Consider the following 15,993-nt stretch of genomic DNA (forward strand, 5'->3'; position numbering starts at 1 on the left):
TTTTTTTTTAACACATTTTAAATAATACTAATTAAATTTTAGATGATAAAAATATGATGAACATATACTTATGTTCAATATATTTTATTATTTAAATTTTAATTAAATGAGTGCAAAAGTTTACTCAATTATTTACATTTTTATCTCTAATTAAATATAGTAAAAATGATAGTTTTAATTTAAATATAATTTAAAAGGAGTTAAAGTGATGCAAATAAAATTATAAAAAAAGTGAAATAAATTTAGGTCTAATCGGATAAAATTTTCCATGGCGCTGTCGCTTCTTTTTTGTTTTTTTAAACTCTCTAAAGACATGCTTGGGTTTTTAACCAACTTTTTCAACTATAATCTGTTCTAAAATTACGAAAGGAGAATGAGGATTAAATCATTAAAGATAATCCATCCTCTATTTCCCTTGGAAACGGATCCGTTACTTTGACACGCTGGATGACAAAGTGGCATGATGCGGTGCTATTAGTATCACTAGTCGATACTTGGATTTACCCTTTTGCCCTTTTCCCTGGTCCGAATGACAACATTTTTGGGGATTAACGCCATGCTTTATTCTTATAGTTATATTATCGTCTCTGCCAAGTTCCTTCCTCTTATGTGCGTTTCATCTCGGACATCGTTGTTCTCGGCGGTGATCGAAGGGGAAACCGCGGGATTAGAATTCCGGGGTATGGAAAGGTTGCCGGGGGAGCTTTGCCTTAAAGTTTTCGATCTCTTGGATCACCAAAGTCTTGCAGCCTCTCTCCAAGGTCTGTGGAAATTCCCTCTCTATCTCCTCTGTTTCTGCACTTTGTTATAGTTTTGGATTAATAAATACCCTACTTCAAGATGTGCAATTTTGTTCTAATTCCATGCAATTGGAGTTGGTTGGCCAATCTCTTTAAGAATTGGCAATTTTGCAATTTGGATAGATCTGGTGTTGGATCTTAGCGCATAGTCAAATATACGCCATTCAAACTTAAATGTATGAGAATGGGGAAATTATCAGATAAGGAGCCATGTGTCAGATAATATTCTGAACTGAATACAATTTCAAGAAGTTAGATGAGAATGTACGTTCCAAGATTTTTCTTTGCAGGTAAAGGATTACAAAGCCTATCACTTTGTCAACCTATGATGCATATAAATATATATGATGATGCTAAACTTCAGCCTTATACTACAATTGTTACAATTGTTCAAAGTAAATTAGTGATGGAGATCTAAATAGCGTCTTAGGGATCTCGCAGCGGCTGAACTCTCTGTTATCCTACTGGGCAGCCAGGACGAGGCAGTCCATTCTGCCTTCCTTTAGAAAACGGATGAATTTTGTGCTTGGAATTTTTGGTGGTTATTATGGAATGAAAGAAACAACAGAATTTTTAACGCCGACGTACTCCTTGGGCTTCTGGATCTCCCTCTAGATCTGGTACCAGTGTAGTTGGTGGCATTGTTGCTTTCCGTCGGCCTCCCCTATCGGCTATTGACTCTTTCTCTGCAACCTTTTCCTTATAAGGCTTTCTGTCCTCCCCTTTTTTTGCCTCGTTTCTCAGTATATATAACTGCCTTGGGCCCAACCAACTTCCTCTCAAAAAAAGAAAAAAAAAAAAAGAGCTTCTATTGATCATAATGCTTTTGCTGGTAATTACAGTTATTTGAATCTTTAAACTGCTTCAGGCCTTAATAATTAGCCTGTCCAATTGCTAACTGGGATTACATCTGAAGCTGATGGCATCTTGTAGTCTGTTGTTGCTGTGAACTAGTATTATTATATACCTTTGCCTGACTGCATTTTTAACACTTCCGTTACTCCTAACTAGTTTGCAGAAAGTGGAGGAAGTTAGCTTCTGACAATTCATTATGGGGTAACCTATTTAGGGAGAGATGGGGAGGAGACTCTGCTGAGTTTTATGCCCCGCAAGATTCCAAATCCTGGAAAGATATCTACATTGTGCAAGACCGATGCGATCGATATGGACTGTGAGTCATCAGAGTTCATATATATATATGTATATATGTATGTATGTATGTATGTATGTATATATCAGTCTTTGAATATCTTTGTTCTTCTTCAGAATAGCAAATTGAGCACAAAAATTATACAGAAACTGCGGATTGTTTAGTTAATGGTGATAGTTTCATAGATGCAGTAACTCATATTGGACCTCATAATTTTGACTTGGCAGATAAGTCTATACAAACAACAAATTTTGGCTGCATGACTAGCAAAAATTACTACAAGTGACGATCATAGTTAGACTGAGTAGGATGACAACTATCATCCACATATCTAGTTTAAGGAGAAAAACTTAATAGATGGATTCAAGAGTCCAGCAGAATGATTAAGACAGAGGTACAAGTAATGTCAAAGCAAGCAGGATGATCATTTGCATGAGATTTTCTCTTACGCAATACTTTTGGCACGTACTAGTTTTTATATTGAGAGAGTCTGTTTAGCACAAACAGTATGACACTTGTTTGATATATACTTTAACCCAGTAGAGATAGTGCTGAGCATTTTTGTTTAGCTCAACCAAAGTCTGGAAGGTTACTTGATACAATGTGTAAAAATCTATTCTTCATTACGAGTATATCTTTCTATCTTAATGCAAATTTTCTCAAATTTATTTCAGGGGTCTAAAGATCATTAGAGAAGGAAACGATTACTATATCATCCATCAAGGTGAGATCCAAAGGTACCTAGGCTCTGGCCAGCCGAAAGAAGTCCCTCTGCAGGCTGAGGAAGAGCAGCACCAGATCTGCGACAGGATCCTTTTTTTTATTGGGGATCTGGAGGCTGCTTGTGCCGATGCGAAGCGAGTCAAGATGTGAAGGTGTTCTTACATGTTTCTCTGTACCACAGAATCATCAATCTCTATTGTTAATCCTGTATTTAAGTGTGTATAATTTTGCATTTACATTGATATTATAATCTTGTGACAGATTTTGTCTGTAACTCCAGTGTTTAGTATGTGAAATGTTAGTCATTAATGTAAACTTACAGAGCTGGGAAACAACTCATCGACCTATTGAGTATTGAGTATCGAGTCTTCCTGCGTTTGTTCTGCAGTTGCCAAAACTATTCAGCAGATAAAAGTGAAAAGGTTAAATTAAGTTCGAAATGGTTTGCATCCAATCAGGGCCTGCAAATTCCTCCTAACAGCCAGAAATTCCTGGAGTAGAACTTGGAGTCTCCGAATGGTGATTTATAGTGTCTCTTTATGCCAAATTGCCAATAAACATACATCCACAACTATTTCGTCTCTATGTACAGAAATGAGACAAATGCCATTTATGCTCAGGAAAAGAAGTGCTATTGTATTCTATATCGATGGTTAAACGATGATAAAAAGGAGTTGCTCATGATTGATGTTTTTGGGAATTCATGGAGTTGCATTCCTCCTGGAAACCGAGTAGTTGACTGAACTAGATTTATTTTTAAAATTATTATCAAAATAGATAACACTCAAATTTAAATATAAAAAAAGGTTTCTTTTACTGTTGTGATAATTAAAAATACTTAAATATTAAGTGTTTACTTATTTAAAAGTAAAATACTAATAATATCAGCGTATTTTAAGTAAAATGTTAATCTCATCAGCATTTTTATTAAAACAGTTTAGATAATATTTTATATCTCTTATCGAATTCACTCTTTTAGCTGAGGAAGATCTTTACTTAGAAAATTACTGATATTATCTGTGTTATTATATTTAGATAAATAAAACGCCTAACATTTAAATATTTTAATTAAAACTACCATAAAATAAACCCATTTTAATATTTAAGTTTATGCATTGTATATTTTGATCAAAATTTAAAATAGAGTTAGCTTGGTGAAAAACTCAAAACCAATGTGTAGACAACACCACCAGAGAATAATCATCAAGTTTCATCCATATATTTTTCTGTTTAAATTAAGTTTTTGTTAGACAAATCATGATCTGATTCGTTTACAAACTTTGAGCCCAAATTAATTGATACACACATTATTTATGTTAGATTATCGATAGAATATAAAAAATTTTATGGAGTATTTTAATATCATATATTTACTTATCAAATCTATAAAAAACAGAAGTGAATAAAAAAATTAGCTCGATAATAGAAAACTAAAGAGAGTGAGTTTAGTACACTATTTACACTTTTAAGCTTTACTTGGGCCTTTGAGCCCCAAAGTTGCCCATGTTTTGCCGTAAAAAATATTTTACCAAATCAACTAATACCTGCGCCAGAAAGGCATAATCACTATGACAGAGAAAAGGTGCCTAATATAAATAGGATATCTACATTCATTTTCTTCTTTACACTGAGAGAGTATATTCATAAAATTCAAGAATAGTCACTCTGATAGTGAAAAAAAAAACATGATGCTATGCTGATCCTGGTCAGATAATTTTTTGGTTCAGGAAATACAAACATTAACTTCATTTCCCTACGCTATCGACTTTGGAAAGACATGCTCGAAAAACAATGTAAATAGTTAGATTGCACCAAAAATGATTTCATGCATGAACTACGTATGTTATTGCAGTTGCAGGTGACAACCTTGGTAACAGGGCTCAAGATGATCAATAGATGAACTACATACAAGTGCTGTTGTTAGCAACCAATCATTCTGCATTAATATCAAAGTTCGCATCATGCGTATCAGAATGCTTCAACTAGACAGATAATGGTGAAGACTGAAGAGAAACGAGGAAAATTAGAAGCAAATACAATGAATAGCTCAGACAGCTTAAAAAAGCCTGGATCTCTAGAGAAACTTGTATACTAATTGGCATAAGCTACTCAGAAATAAATTATCTAAGAATTTATAAGCCTCTTTCACATGGAAAGTTGGTTCTGAATAACATTAAGAAGCTGAAAATGCAATATCGAACTCCTCCCACTCCATTTGAAACAACATGGATTTGAAAAGCTGGAATGTTTACTCTTTCTTGCTTGCTATGATGCGAGAACTGCAATTCCTAAAGAACTAATTAGGCATTCAATGGCTCCTCTTCACCATTCCTCTCCCTCAAAGCAGTCCAATCTTGTGACTCTGCAAGGAAATTCATTGAGATTGTAACAAAAGTTTTTTACAGTTTTGAGGATGAATATTTTGTTTGCGAAAGCAAAGGAACAAAGTAAAAATGATCCGCGAGTATCAATATGCATAGGCTAGATGTTAAATGGAACTTACTTGATCTATGGCTCTCAGCGACCACCATCAGCCGTTTTTGCAAGATTGCCGCCATAAAAAGAAAAATAGAGCACATGCCAAACATGACAGTGATAGGGAATGCGTTCACCTTCAAAAATATATCAGGAACCAGTCTTAGAGGAATAAGCTAACAACATAGTTCCATCATTTTCATGAAACAATATAGCAGTATTTAATTATTAAAGTAACTATCTGGCACACACGAGAAGAAACCATGGAAAAGTAAGCAAGGATATTTCTTTGGTTTATGAGCTATATATATCTCTAACTGAAGATGCATCACAATTATAGATTTTGATGAACCAAAGTATTGCTTGCTTACATTGTAAAGCACAATGCAGACAAATATGTTTAAAGGGATCCGGAAGAAGTTCATGATTGTGCTCCTGGCCTCCTCTGGTATGTACTGGGATCTCATTTTCATAATTGATGGCCAAAATATCCCAACACAGGACTCAAACGTACAAAAACCAAAGAGTTGGATCCAGCCACCAAGTGGCATGCTGCCACCTTTTACTCCACCCGTTGCTACTAGGAACTGTTCAGCGCACACAGAATCACTCTCATTGACTATGTCATAAATAAGAGAGAACATTACAACAGGAAAACAGAAATCTTACATTTGTAATAACAGGGAGAAGGAGAGTGAAGGCAGAGATTGCAAAAACAAGCTGCATATAGCTTTCAACTTTAAGTGTTGCACGAGCCATTAATCGAGAGGCAATAGAGCTTCCCAACATTGAAGACAGCATGAATGTAGCAAATATAAAGCCATGAGGAATGTCTTCATCATTTGGGCTTAATGCGGGAGTCCACAGGAACACAAATGTGTACATGGAACCTTCAAACAGTGACTGTATTGCACCCAGCAGAGCAATTTTCTCATCTGATTTCAAAATAATTAATTATGAAATTGCCAACCCAAACTCAAGATAGATTTTCTTTTTGTGGCCTAATAAGGGTTAAACCAAAACTTACCAGAAGCAATGGCTACAGCAGCAACCTTGAACTGAGCCAGCAAGCTCTTGCCATCAGAAGGATCTCCATAGTTTTCACCCCATGATGAGAAAATGATGACCATGCCTATCGCAAGGAAACATGCCGCAGCATCAAATGGAGCCACAGGACCAAATCCTAAGTTATCAGCCAAAAGATTTGCAAACAACCCAGAGATGATGGCAACAAGACCATTGCCAAGAAATATAGCCTTGGAGAAAGTCAAGGACAGCCACTGGGCATCAAAACCTCTCTGCAGAAGAGCAAAACAAAGTCTCAGATCTCCAAATAAAAAGATTCCGACCTACCAATCACCAATTTTAGTGTTCCTTCCAGTCCTGAATCATATCTGACTATGAAGTGAAGATAATGGGCTAATGGCATCATACATATATCATCCCAATTACAAGTCCACATCCACACAGATGTTTGCTGTTCTTCAATTTCTACTTGTAAATAATATAAAGTGCTCATTTACATGAATTAACAAATATGCATATGAAGAACACCTAGATGCCTCCTAAATGAGAGAAAAGAAGGGCAGGCATTACATTTAATCAAATTGTTTGAGTCAAATAGCAAAAATAGGCGCAATACTTTCTAGATGTACTTCTTGATGTGCCAGCTCATATGCAAGATGAATAGAGTTGTCTGGTTTCATCAAATTCTTTTCTGCTTTATTAACTTATTTCATTATTCCGTGTTCCTCAGAGTATACTCAATCTATCATTTTTTTTCTTGCATCTCTTATCAATTGCAAAATCTCAAAGTATTCAATTTTACTTCTTTACTTGAGTGGTACACATATATTTATCAAATATCACACAAAAAAGGTGAGACTGACGCTAGCAAATTCACAAGTTAAAAGATGTTCAAATATTTATATATACAAAAAAGTAACAAGTTTTAAAATCATAGCAAAATCAATCCAAATGGTATGTTATGGTGAATGATTTCTTCAATTTAAGGTGCTCTAGACTCAAGGAGAAACCACTTCGCTATATCTGTGGGGAGGAAAAAGGACAGGGAAATGCATTTAATAGAAATATAAAGATCGAGGGTGATGGAACATGAATGAAAAAGTAACAAATTATGTGCCACGAAAAGCACCAACTATGATTATCTTCTGTCAGCAAAATGTTATGTATCCTAAAGAGTTGAAAGTAACTACAAAAGAAATTAAGGAACTTTGGATCATATCATCACCTTATTATGTTCTGCAACAAGCCAAGACTCAAAGGCCGAAAAGAGTAGCGATGTTGCAATTCCTCCCAAGATTCGGCCAACCATCAATACCTTATACTCTGGAGAATGCTTGGTGAAACAGCTAAGAATATAACATATGCAGTAGGTAATGCAAGCCCTCTTCCGACCTCTGCAGTCACATAAAAAATCACAGAGATCTTATACACAGATTTCACTTTATCCTTAGATGCATGACTTTTTTTTTTTAAAAAAAAAACTTCCAAATATGGAAGATGCGGCATATTCATTAGGAAAATTCTCACTGTTTGTCAGCCAGAGAACCGACAATTGTCCCAAACAGCATGGAAGATCCAAACCCAGCAATGAAGAGCCGCCCGATTTCGCCTTTAAGAAACCCATACTTACTATAGAGGTAGTACACATATGGACCTTGCAACCAATCACCAGCTGATGCATGTAAAACAAACTGCAGTTAGACCAATTCACAGCTGAAACAAAGAAATAACGAAAAACGACCTTTAATCCGATCTCAATTTTTGAAAATTGCACCAACATGGTGATCTAGCTGAGATCTTCTTCCAAAATTACGACACAACCGGATCTCCAAGCACAATTGCATCTATAAATATAACCCAAAACCCCAAATCAAGCATGGAGAGCTACAGATCTAAGATCAATCAGCCCGCATTACAAAATTAACACACACGCCACTAGATCGGAGACGTAAAGCATTCCTAAACCTAAGCAATCACTCAACCAGAACAAGAAAAGGAAAAAAGAATCTTCATTTGTGCCTAAATCGAGATACCACATCAACCAGCCCGACTCTTATACCAGATCTAACAACTTAACAAACCAAGAAAGCCGGTTCGGATAATTCCAGAGCAGGACGCACCCATCATAAGGGAGTAGACGACGAGGTAGTTGTTCTTGAAGGAATTGAAGGCGGAGGAGGTGGTGATGCGATCCTTGCTCGTCTTGCTCAACTCCAGCAACGCCACCACCATCGCAAGCCCCCCGAACACCATGTAGTAGAACACCTCCATTTTCCCAAGCTTTCCTACCTCTCTCTCTCTCTCTCTCTCTCTCTCTCTCTCTCTCTCTTAACGCAGAGCGAGAGCGTTTTAAGAAGGCCTGGGGGCTGGGGGTGTTTGCGTCAATGCCCGGATATTTAAGTTGAGCTGCTTCCTTTGGGCCTAATCTTTCCTGCGAGAGGACTAATGCTTATTTTGTTAAATTAAGTGGTGCTCAGAATGTTGTCTATAATTTGAATTAAAAGAATAGTTTTGTGCAATTTATGTAGCAGAAATGTCGATTCAAAATAAGAATAGCTAGCCCATCGATTAATCCTTGACGCCAAACAATGTTTAGTATTCTTTTCCTTTGTTTGGTGGTAATCCATTTAGATCTTTCCGTTAGTTTGATAAAATCTTATTAGTTATTTAATATCCACCTCAATGGCAGGCCTTTTCAAACTTATTTTTTACTCTTGATGAGGATGAGTTAGATCTGGAGTTAGTTGGCATTTTTAATCTCGCACCGCGAATGTCGGTGTGCGTGCCGCGAGAATAGGGTGCATGTATCTATACGAGGCATGAGCCGTCTGATTTGATCAATCATGGATTCCGAGATTAAAGGGTTCGATCGACGGCTACGTTGGCTCCCCAAAGTACAAAAGTCTATGTGCTTTCCATGGATTAATTGAGCATGCTGCACGTGCGATGCACTTAAAGAGGAACATTAATTACGATTACGGAAAGGTAAAGATAACTCTAGAAAGATAAAAAAAGAAACTTTTCCTTGTAGCGTATGTAGATGCGTCTCCACTCCACATGCTGATTCATAATAAATTCTTATCCCGTGTTTCAACAAGGAAATAACAAGCCTTTCTTCGATACAACTCAGTTTATTCTAGTATACTAATTTATTATTTTTTCTCATTTTATTTCATAAATTTTTTAAAAAATAATTTAATAATAAGTTACAATTGCTATATTGCAAGATTATACATCAATACACTAAATACACTATAATATATATACTGCATCGTAGTACAAAGAATAAATCTGCACTACCACTTACTGGCTACATAACCATGCATTGTCAGACATTATCATGACATTATATGACTATATATCCAGACTGCCATATATTACATGTATATATTTTCACATTGTCGCATATTTATAAGTACACATTTATTCTAATATCCACATTTATAATGAAAAATATTATTAATACTATTTTACATCCAATCAAGCATATTTTTATCATTTAATAAAAAACATCATTAATTCTCAATACAAATTCACTATCCTCTAATATTTTAATATCATAAAGATTATTACTATTAGTATCAAACTAAGCATTAGAATAGTTTATAAAAATATTAACTCTCTACTTCTAGTATTAGAAATTAAAATACTTATTCATACTAGAATAGACCTAATATAAACCTTAATCCACGAGTAAACAAGACCTAATATAAGTTTTGGCTACAAAGGCCAGCAAGTAGATCTGCTGTGCATTACAAGAGAAGTAAAATGGACGCTTAATGACCATCTGGGAAATGTAAACTAATATTGATAAGAATTCAGTACTAAAAATTGGGACATAATATCTCTTACAAGGCTTCGTTGATTGACGTCCGCCATAGTATACCATCACAGCAAGCAAACAAGTCAAAGTGACTACCCAGCTGTCCTAAAATGCATTTCCTTTTGCATTTAAGCTTCTTCCCAAATAGTCTCATATTCTCCATCCTCAAATTTGCTTATTAGCTCGAATCAAAATTTGAGACCGGCTCTTGCCATAGCCAAGGCCCCGTCGTAAGTTTGATTTCCACCAATGAATCCGCTCATATGAACGAAAATGCAGCCACTAATTCCTGACTCCCTTGATAGATCATCGTCTCTCAGGCCCCTCCAAGGTAATGGGAGAGGCTTTCGGCTCTCGAAACTGTCAGGAGATACCGCCACAGCTTGCACTCGCCAATGTTTACTCCTCTCATCCTGCAATTACATCACCAAAAGCAAGATATAAGCAGTGGTTTTGTTGTTTCGCATCGGAAGCATTACTTGGTGAGTGATGAGTGAACGATATATCGCATGATGGAATGTAAACTAGATCTTCATTCAGGCATTCAGCCATATCATTAATTAGATTGGACCTGAATTAAGAATACTATTTCGGTACGAGATACCAACATCCAAGCAAAAGAATGGCCAACAATACCTGATGCCTAACTTTACAAATAACAATGCTGGGTAAAATATTGCACCTTATAAGATCCCAGAATGGAGAGTAACATGAGGGGTGGTTGGGTGCAAGTCAGCTATCTACCTTTCTTGTGTGATGTGTTGCTGAAGCACTGTGCCTTATAGAAAAATAGATCCAGAATCCAGGAAATATGTCCAGTGCAAGTCCTAAACCTAATAACTGAAAAGTTCCTTCCATATATCATAGCTAAAAAAACAGCTTATATACAACAGGTGAATGCCAAATAGGGGTTCTTTCACCTTAACAGGCAGTGCAGCTTGGTGTTAATTGTTGAACTGGCTTGGTTCAACCAATGTATGAACTAAGGCCCCAGAGCATCTAAATACTTCATTACTTCTTGCGACAAGATACATATCAGACTGGAGAAAATAGAGTTGGGAGTATCCTTGCATTTTTACGAGGTAATAAGACGAATTCTATGGTTACCTTTCCCACAAAGGGAAATGGTGCAGCATCAAAATATACAAGAGAGCTTTTATTTCCCCGAAGAATAGCATCGCTAATCTATATCCATAAATTTGTGTATACATGGGTGAAACATCCAACAGATAAAATTTAGTGCACAACGACAGAATGCTTCATTCAAGTTTAAGGTGACACAAGGAAGATAAATGACCAAAATAGGCATAGTTAAAAGCAGGAAGAAGACACTGCATAACTTTAATTGAGCATACTAGTTGAGAGTTAAGGTATGTTGCTGTTGTACTGATATCTTCAGGCTTAAAGGACCGCCTATTATCTTAAGGTTTCATCATGAAGTAAACTACTAAACTCATGATTAATACTTGTCAGGATTACAGAGATGGCAAACTTACCTGGTATAGAACATATTTGGTTGGAGGATCAATCTTCAATTCCTCTTCAAGCTCAAACAAATGAAGCTTCCACTGTGAAAGAGAAATTTGTAAATAACGAAATGACAATTTCGTATAGCAATTAACATACAACGGTGACTAATAAAGAACTTACAGGGCAGAATCTATCCAAAACCATGATCTCTCCACTTGGATCAATACTTCCTCTCAATGACAAACACTCTATAACAATAGATCGCGCAGGTAGCCATGACTTGACATGAAAACGGACACTCTGGCAATAGAAGAAGAGACAAGTTATGAAGTCAAATCATGCTGAAGCACTTCCGCATAAATATTCAACAGAAATCATGACATCTGAAGCAACTTTTCGTGCATGCTAGCACGGAAACATACAAAATACAGATAAATTGGCAGACATATTTTCCACCTCCAAAAATTCACTGCCAGCAAGCACCATTGCCTGGTGAAAAGCTGCATTTTCCTTCTCAGAGGACTGGTCTGGATCCATCCAGTTCAGGTTAAGACGCCCAACACGTGAAGACAAATGCGTGTTATTCACATACTTTGGAGGCTGATCTGTATCATATTGATTGATCCCATTGTCAATGGCATCAAGTGCCTGTTACACAATAAAACCATTCTGTTATTCTCGCACATGAGTCAATCTAAGTTGGTCCATTCTGACATATAAGTCATTCTAAGTTGGTCAAAATTTCTTTTTACCAAATGACTAGTATATACAGTATGAATTATCAGACCACCAAGGAAATAAGACAATGCAACTGCTTTGTGTTGATGGTAGAAGCAAATGACGAGTAAATTCCATTTCAAACACCAGCATTTATTTTAAGGATTTACTCATAATTATTTACCTATAACAACTTAGTCAATTACAGCAAGAATTCTAAAGTAAACAAAAAGCTAAACTCAAATCAGGGCAACTCTGTCAATCTGAGGCAGCCACAGATGATAGTCTGGGTGAATGAAGCTTCAACGAGTTAGTTACTACACCTAAAGGATTCAACTACATATATTACTGGCATAAAGTGTGGAAACGCAACTATCGAAGAAATGACATTTACTGGAAAGAATATGATTCATTTAGTGGGTCTGTAACATCATGACAACCAAATATAACATCCACAACATAACCATATCTATGAATGAGTAAAAACACATTAAACATTGACTGCCATTAAATTGGACAGATATACTACATCACCTAGATTTAGCACTATCAGCTGACAATTGCAAGGAGTGTGCTCAATGCATGTCACAAATGGCTAGGCAAATGAATGAGGTGCCTTGAGTTCAAGGCTTCAAGCTCATGTGGTGCTCAAATTCACAAAAATAGTGCCTTTGACGGTCATTGGGACATGGCATGGATCTACATGACTAGAGCATCAGGGAGGGCTCTGTCCCATTGTCTAACATATAAATAATCAAAGAATTCATCAGAAGAGAGTGTCCTCATGCACGAATCTCCCGCTTATGCTAGCAGAGTGACATATGCAACCTTACTCTTATTTCTGAGGAGGATGTTTCTAAGACTTGATCAAAAGCCTCTTGAATACAAGGGGCAAGCCTTATTGCCACACATCTGGTACTTAAGGGTTTGAAAAATGTCAAAGGAAAGAAAGAAAACCTTCATTTTTGTGACACCTACATGCAATGGTTCCATCAACATTCAGAATTACTACCTCAATAAAACTTTTGTATATAGCAAGATATAACTGCTGCACATCTTCGTGGTCCTCAGCAAGCTCAAGCTCCTTAGCAATAATCTCTTTACCATAATGCTACAACAATAGAGTAGAATAAAGTAAATAACCACTCTCGAAGTATCATAAAATGCAATTACAATCAACTGAACGTAAATGGAACGTAGACATATCAACGGCTTTGTTATGTTAAAGCAATACGTAAACATGATAGAAGGATATTATCTTTGATTAGACTAAACTTGGCCGAACAGTAAGTAAAATCATGCTACCTTGTACACTAGTCCGGCACTGCTAAGTTTAGTGCTGAAACCATTGCCAAAGACCTCGCTAAAGCCTTTCTGGTGGTGATCATAACGATCTCGACTCGGATCGTATACTCCACCAACATCAAGCACTGCATCTAGCGTATCCAGTATCTGCAAGTGATGATAGCAAGAGCAACATTAAGCGCGAAGATAACGAACCTTGTAGACCTCGTAAGTGCTTGGAAGAAAGTTCTAACAACAAATTTCCCAATTTAAAACTTTTCTTGCATTATTCTGAGTTCATCGAACCAACGCCGTAAGAATTTATAGACTCGTTTCCAACACATGATTCCAGAACAAACACCAACTGCATGAAAGACCCCACGAGAAGATATTTTTATAAGTTCTTTCAAGAAAAGTTAAAGAACCTGGGGATCCCTCGTTCGAACGATCTCGGCACCGGAGAACTTATCGGTGAGGCGAATCATGAAGCACCCAAGGGCCTCGTCGCAGTGGAAGCTACCGTTGTGGGTGCCAACCCTCCTAGGGTTAGGGTTTTGGGAGCCATTCGAGAAGGCCGGAACTCTAGCTCTCTTGGGAGAAGAAGAGGGCGACGAAGAGGCGGCCGCCGCCATGGAGAAGGTGCAGCTTCGGGTCTGCAAAGCGAGCGTTGTTCGCCACCAGCTCCGAATGGCGAACATAGGTCGAGCCGCACTACGAGTGTGTGAAGGGGTTTTGATGGACAAATAGTACAAGGTTTGTCCGGGTCCAGCGGACGTGGATCCTGGGAAATGGACCCGATTTGGGTTGACATCCTAGGATCCGATAGAGCTTTTTTTTCTCCCTTTTTTAGACCGATGGATATATTATTAAGATCCAAAGATTACAAGCATAATATCCATTAATTAAGAAAGCGAGATAAAAATGTAGACCCTTTACAAGTCCTAACAATTAGGCCCATGCACCGGGTCGAAAATAAATAAAAACATAGGTATCGAAAGAAAACATAATAATATAATGGCTCAAAGTATAACAAGAATATATCAATTTTTATATTGACTAAGCCCGCACACTTATTTTTTTTATTAGGAATCGGTTAAATTTTATTAAAGTTGATAGATAACACTTTTTATGACTATGAAGATTATGGAATCGACTCGGTTGATGACTACGGTGCGATTGATTTTGAAGAGCAGTTCGACATTTATTCGATGACGCATAGTTTGAAATCTAAATTATGCAATTGATTATATTAGCTAAAATTTAGTAAAATCTAAGTGTCTCTGTATACATTAACACTTTATTCAATCCATATATCTCATAAATATTATTTTTTTTAAAAAATCATTAGGAAGGAGTACCGAGATACCACATCGACACTAGCGCTCCAAATAATGACACCACAACCTGAAACAGAACGAGAGAAAAAAAAAACTGTGAGGTCCTAAGAGAAGCTCCTTTGTAAAAGTCTCGAGAACTGGAATGAGAAGGGAAAGAAAGAGGGAGAAAGAAGAAGGGCGAAGGAGAAAAAATAGGAAATGCTTCTCCGGTCCTCCTAAACCCAATACTAAGGTTTGAAATTGGAGGAGATGAGAGAGAGAGGCTTAGCCAGACTGAGGCCCAAGTAAAAATGGGCCAAGTTGACAGATATTGGCCCATTTCTTACCCCTATTTTCTCTGCATTAAACAAAGTAAAAACAAACAAAAAAAATCAGAACATTTACATTAAAAAATATTTAAATTATATACATTTCATTATAAAAATTTTCAACTTTTTTTTTATATAAATAACCCCATTAAAATCTAAAGATTATTAAATTGGATTTTTTTTTTCATTTTCCTATCTCTTACAAAAATAAAGAAAAAGATTTAATAACTTGCTAATGTAACCTCTGGGGACAGCTTGTCCACCCGAAATTGGATGCACATATGGTTATCATTAATATTTATAATTTTACACATCGTGGTAGCTCTATTTTTTATGACCAAAGCTAATCAATTGCCCATCAATGCTTCTCCTAGAACTTATCAATGCCATTTATGCACCTCGCAGAGCCAGTTAGATTGTAATAATGGCTAACTTGAAGTGATGAACTGCAAGGAGAAACATTTATTAAAGATGCAAACACGCCTTAATTTCTCATGTTAGAGCCGTAGCATGCCACTTCTATTTTGTATAGAGAATTCACAGTGTTTTTTCTTGGACTTTAGTAAAGACGAGTGATTTCTTTATTTCCATATGTTTAAGATAGCACTTGTACTATTTGATATCCGGATTCTTTATTAGTCTACTATAATCCTTTCCTGCCCATTAGGCAAATTGAGATGTTCACATACACATCCAGCTAGCAAAGTAGCTGGCCAGCTAAAGAGATCATTCAATTATTTCAATTTTAATACTAAGATTGACTCTAAATTTTATACTCTATATCTCATAAAGTGGATTTATTGTAGTTGTATAATTTTCATATAATTTTTTTAGTACAATTAGATCTGATCACACGCGGAATAAACAGAGCATGTGAGTT

At 36.4% G+C, this 15,993-nt stretch overlaps 3 protein-coding genes across 4 annotated transcripts; 1 reads left to right on the plus strand and 2 right to left on the minus strand.

Moving 5' to 3' along the window:
- The first annotated feature begins 305 nt into the window (after positions 1–305).
- LOC140784540 (uncharacterized) lies at positions 306–3,008 on the plus strand. Its single transcript, XM_073132018.1, has 3 exons — positions 306–761; positions 1,812–1,971; positions 2,625–3,008. The coding sequence occupies exons 1-3, from the start codon at positions 530–532 to the stop codon at positions 2,821–2,823; spliced, it is 591 nt and encodes a 196-aa protein (XP_072988119.1). The 5' UTR covers positions 306–529; the 3' UTR covers positions 2,824–3,008.
- Positions 3,009–4,590: 1,582 nt separating this feature from the next.
- LOC140784115 (uncharacterized) lies at positions 4,591–8,609 on the minus strand. Its single transcript, XM_073131323.1, has 8 exons — positions 8,295–8,609; positions 7,702–7,846; positions 7,400–7,568; positions 6,176–6,446; positions 5,818–6,083; positions 5,520–5,735; positions 5,177–5,285; positions 4,591–5,035 (listed from the first exon to the last, which is right to left on the minus strand). Exons 1-8 carry the CDS (start codon positions 8,443–8,445, stop codon positions 4,974–4,976), a joined length of 1,389 nt encoding a protein of 462 aa, XP_072987424.1. The 5' UTR covers positions 8,446–8,609; the 3' UTR covers positions 4,591–4,973.
- A 1,241-nt stretch (positions 8,610–9,850) lies between these two features.
- Positions 9,851–14,185, minus strand: LOC140784157 (uncharacterized). Of its 2 annotated transcripts, XM_073131391.1 has the most exons (7): positions 13,894–14,185; positions 13,490–13,636; positions 13,197–13,295; positions 11,924–12,115; positions 11,648–11,767; positions 11,494–11,565; positions 9,851–10,410 (listed from the first exon to the last, which is right to left on the minus strand). In XM_073131391.1, exons 1-7 carry the CDS (start codon positions 14,164–14,166, stop codon positions 10,186–10,188), a joined length of 1,128 nt encoding a protein of 375 aa, XP_072987492.1. In that variant the 5' UTR covers positions 14,167–14,185; the 3' UTR covers positions 9,851–10,185. The 2 variants fall into 2 exon arrangements, with proteins under 2 accessions (XP_072987492.1, XP_072987493.1); XM_073131392.1 differs by lacking the exon at positions 13,197–13,295 and having other exon boundaries at positions 13,894–14,177.
- Between the last annotated feature and the right edge of the window lie 1,808 nt (positions 14,186–15,993).

The sequence above is a fragment of the Typha latifolia genome, chromosome 3, assembly GCF_019914945.1.
Source record: "Typha latifolia isolate L0001 chromosome 3, TyphaL0001v2, whole genome shotgun sequence".
Lineage (NCBI taxonomy): Eukaryota > Viridiplantae > Streptophyta > Magnoliopsida > Poales > Typhaceae > Typha > Typha latifolia.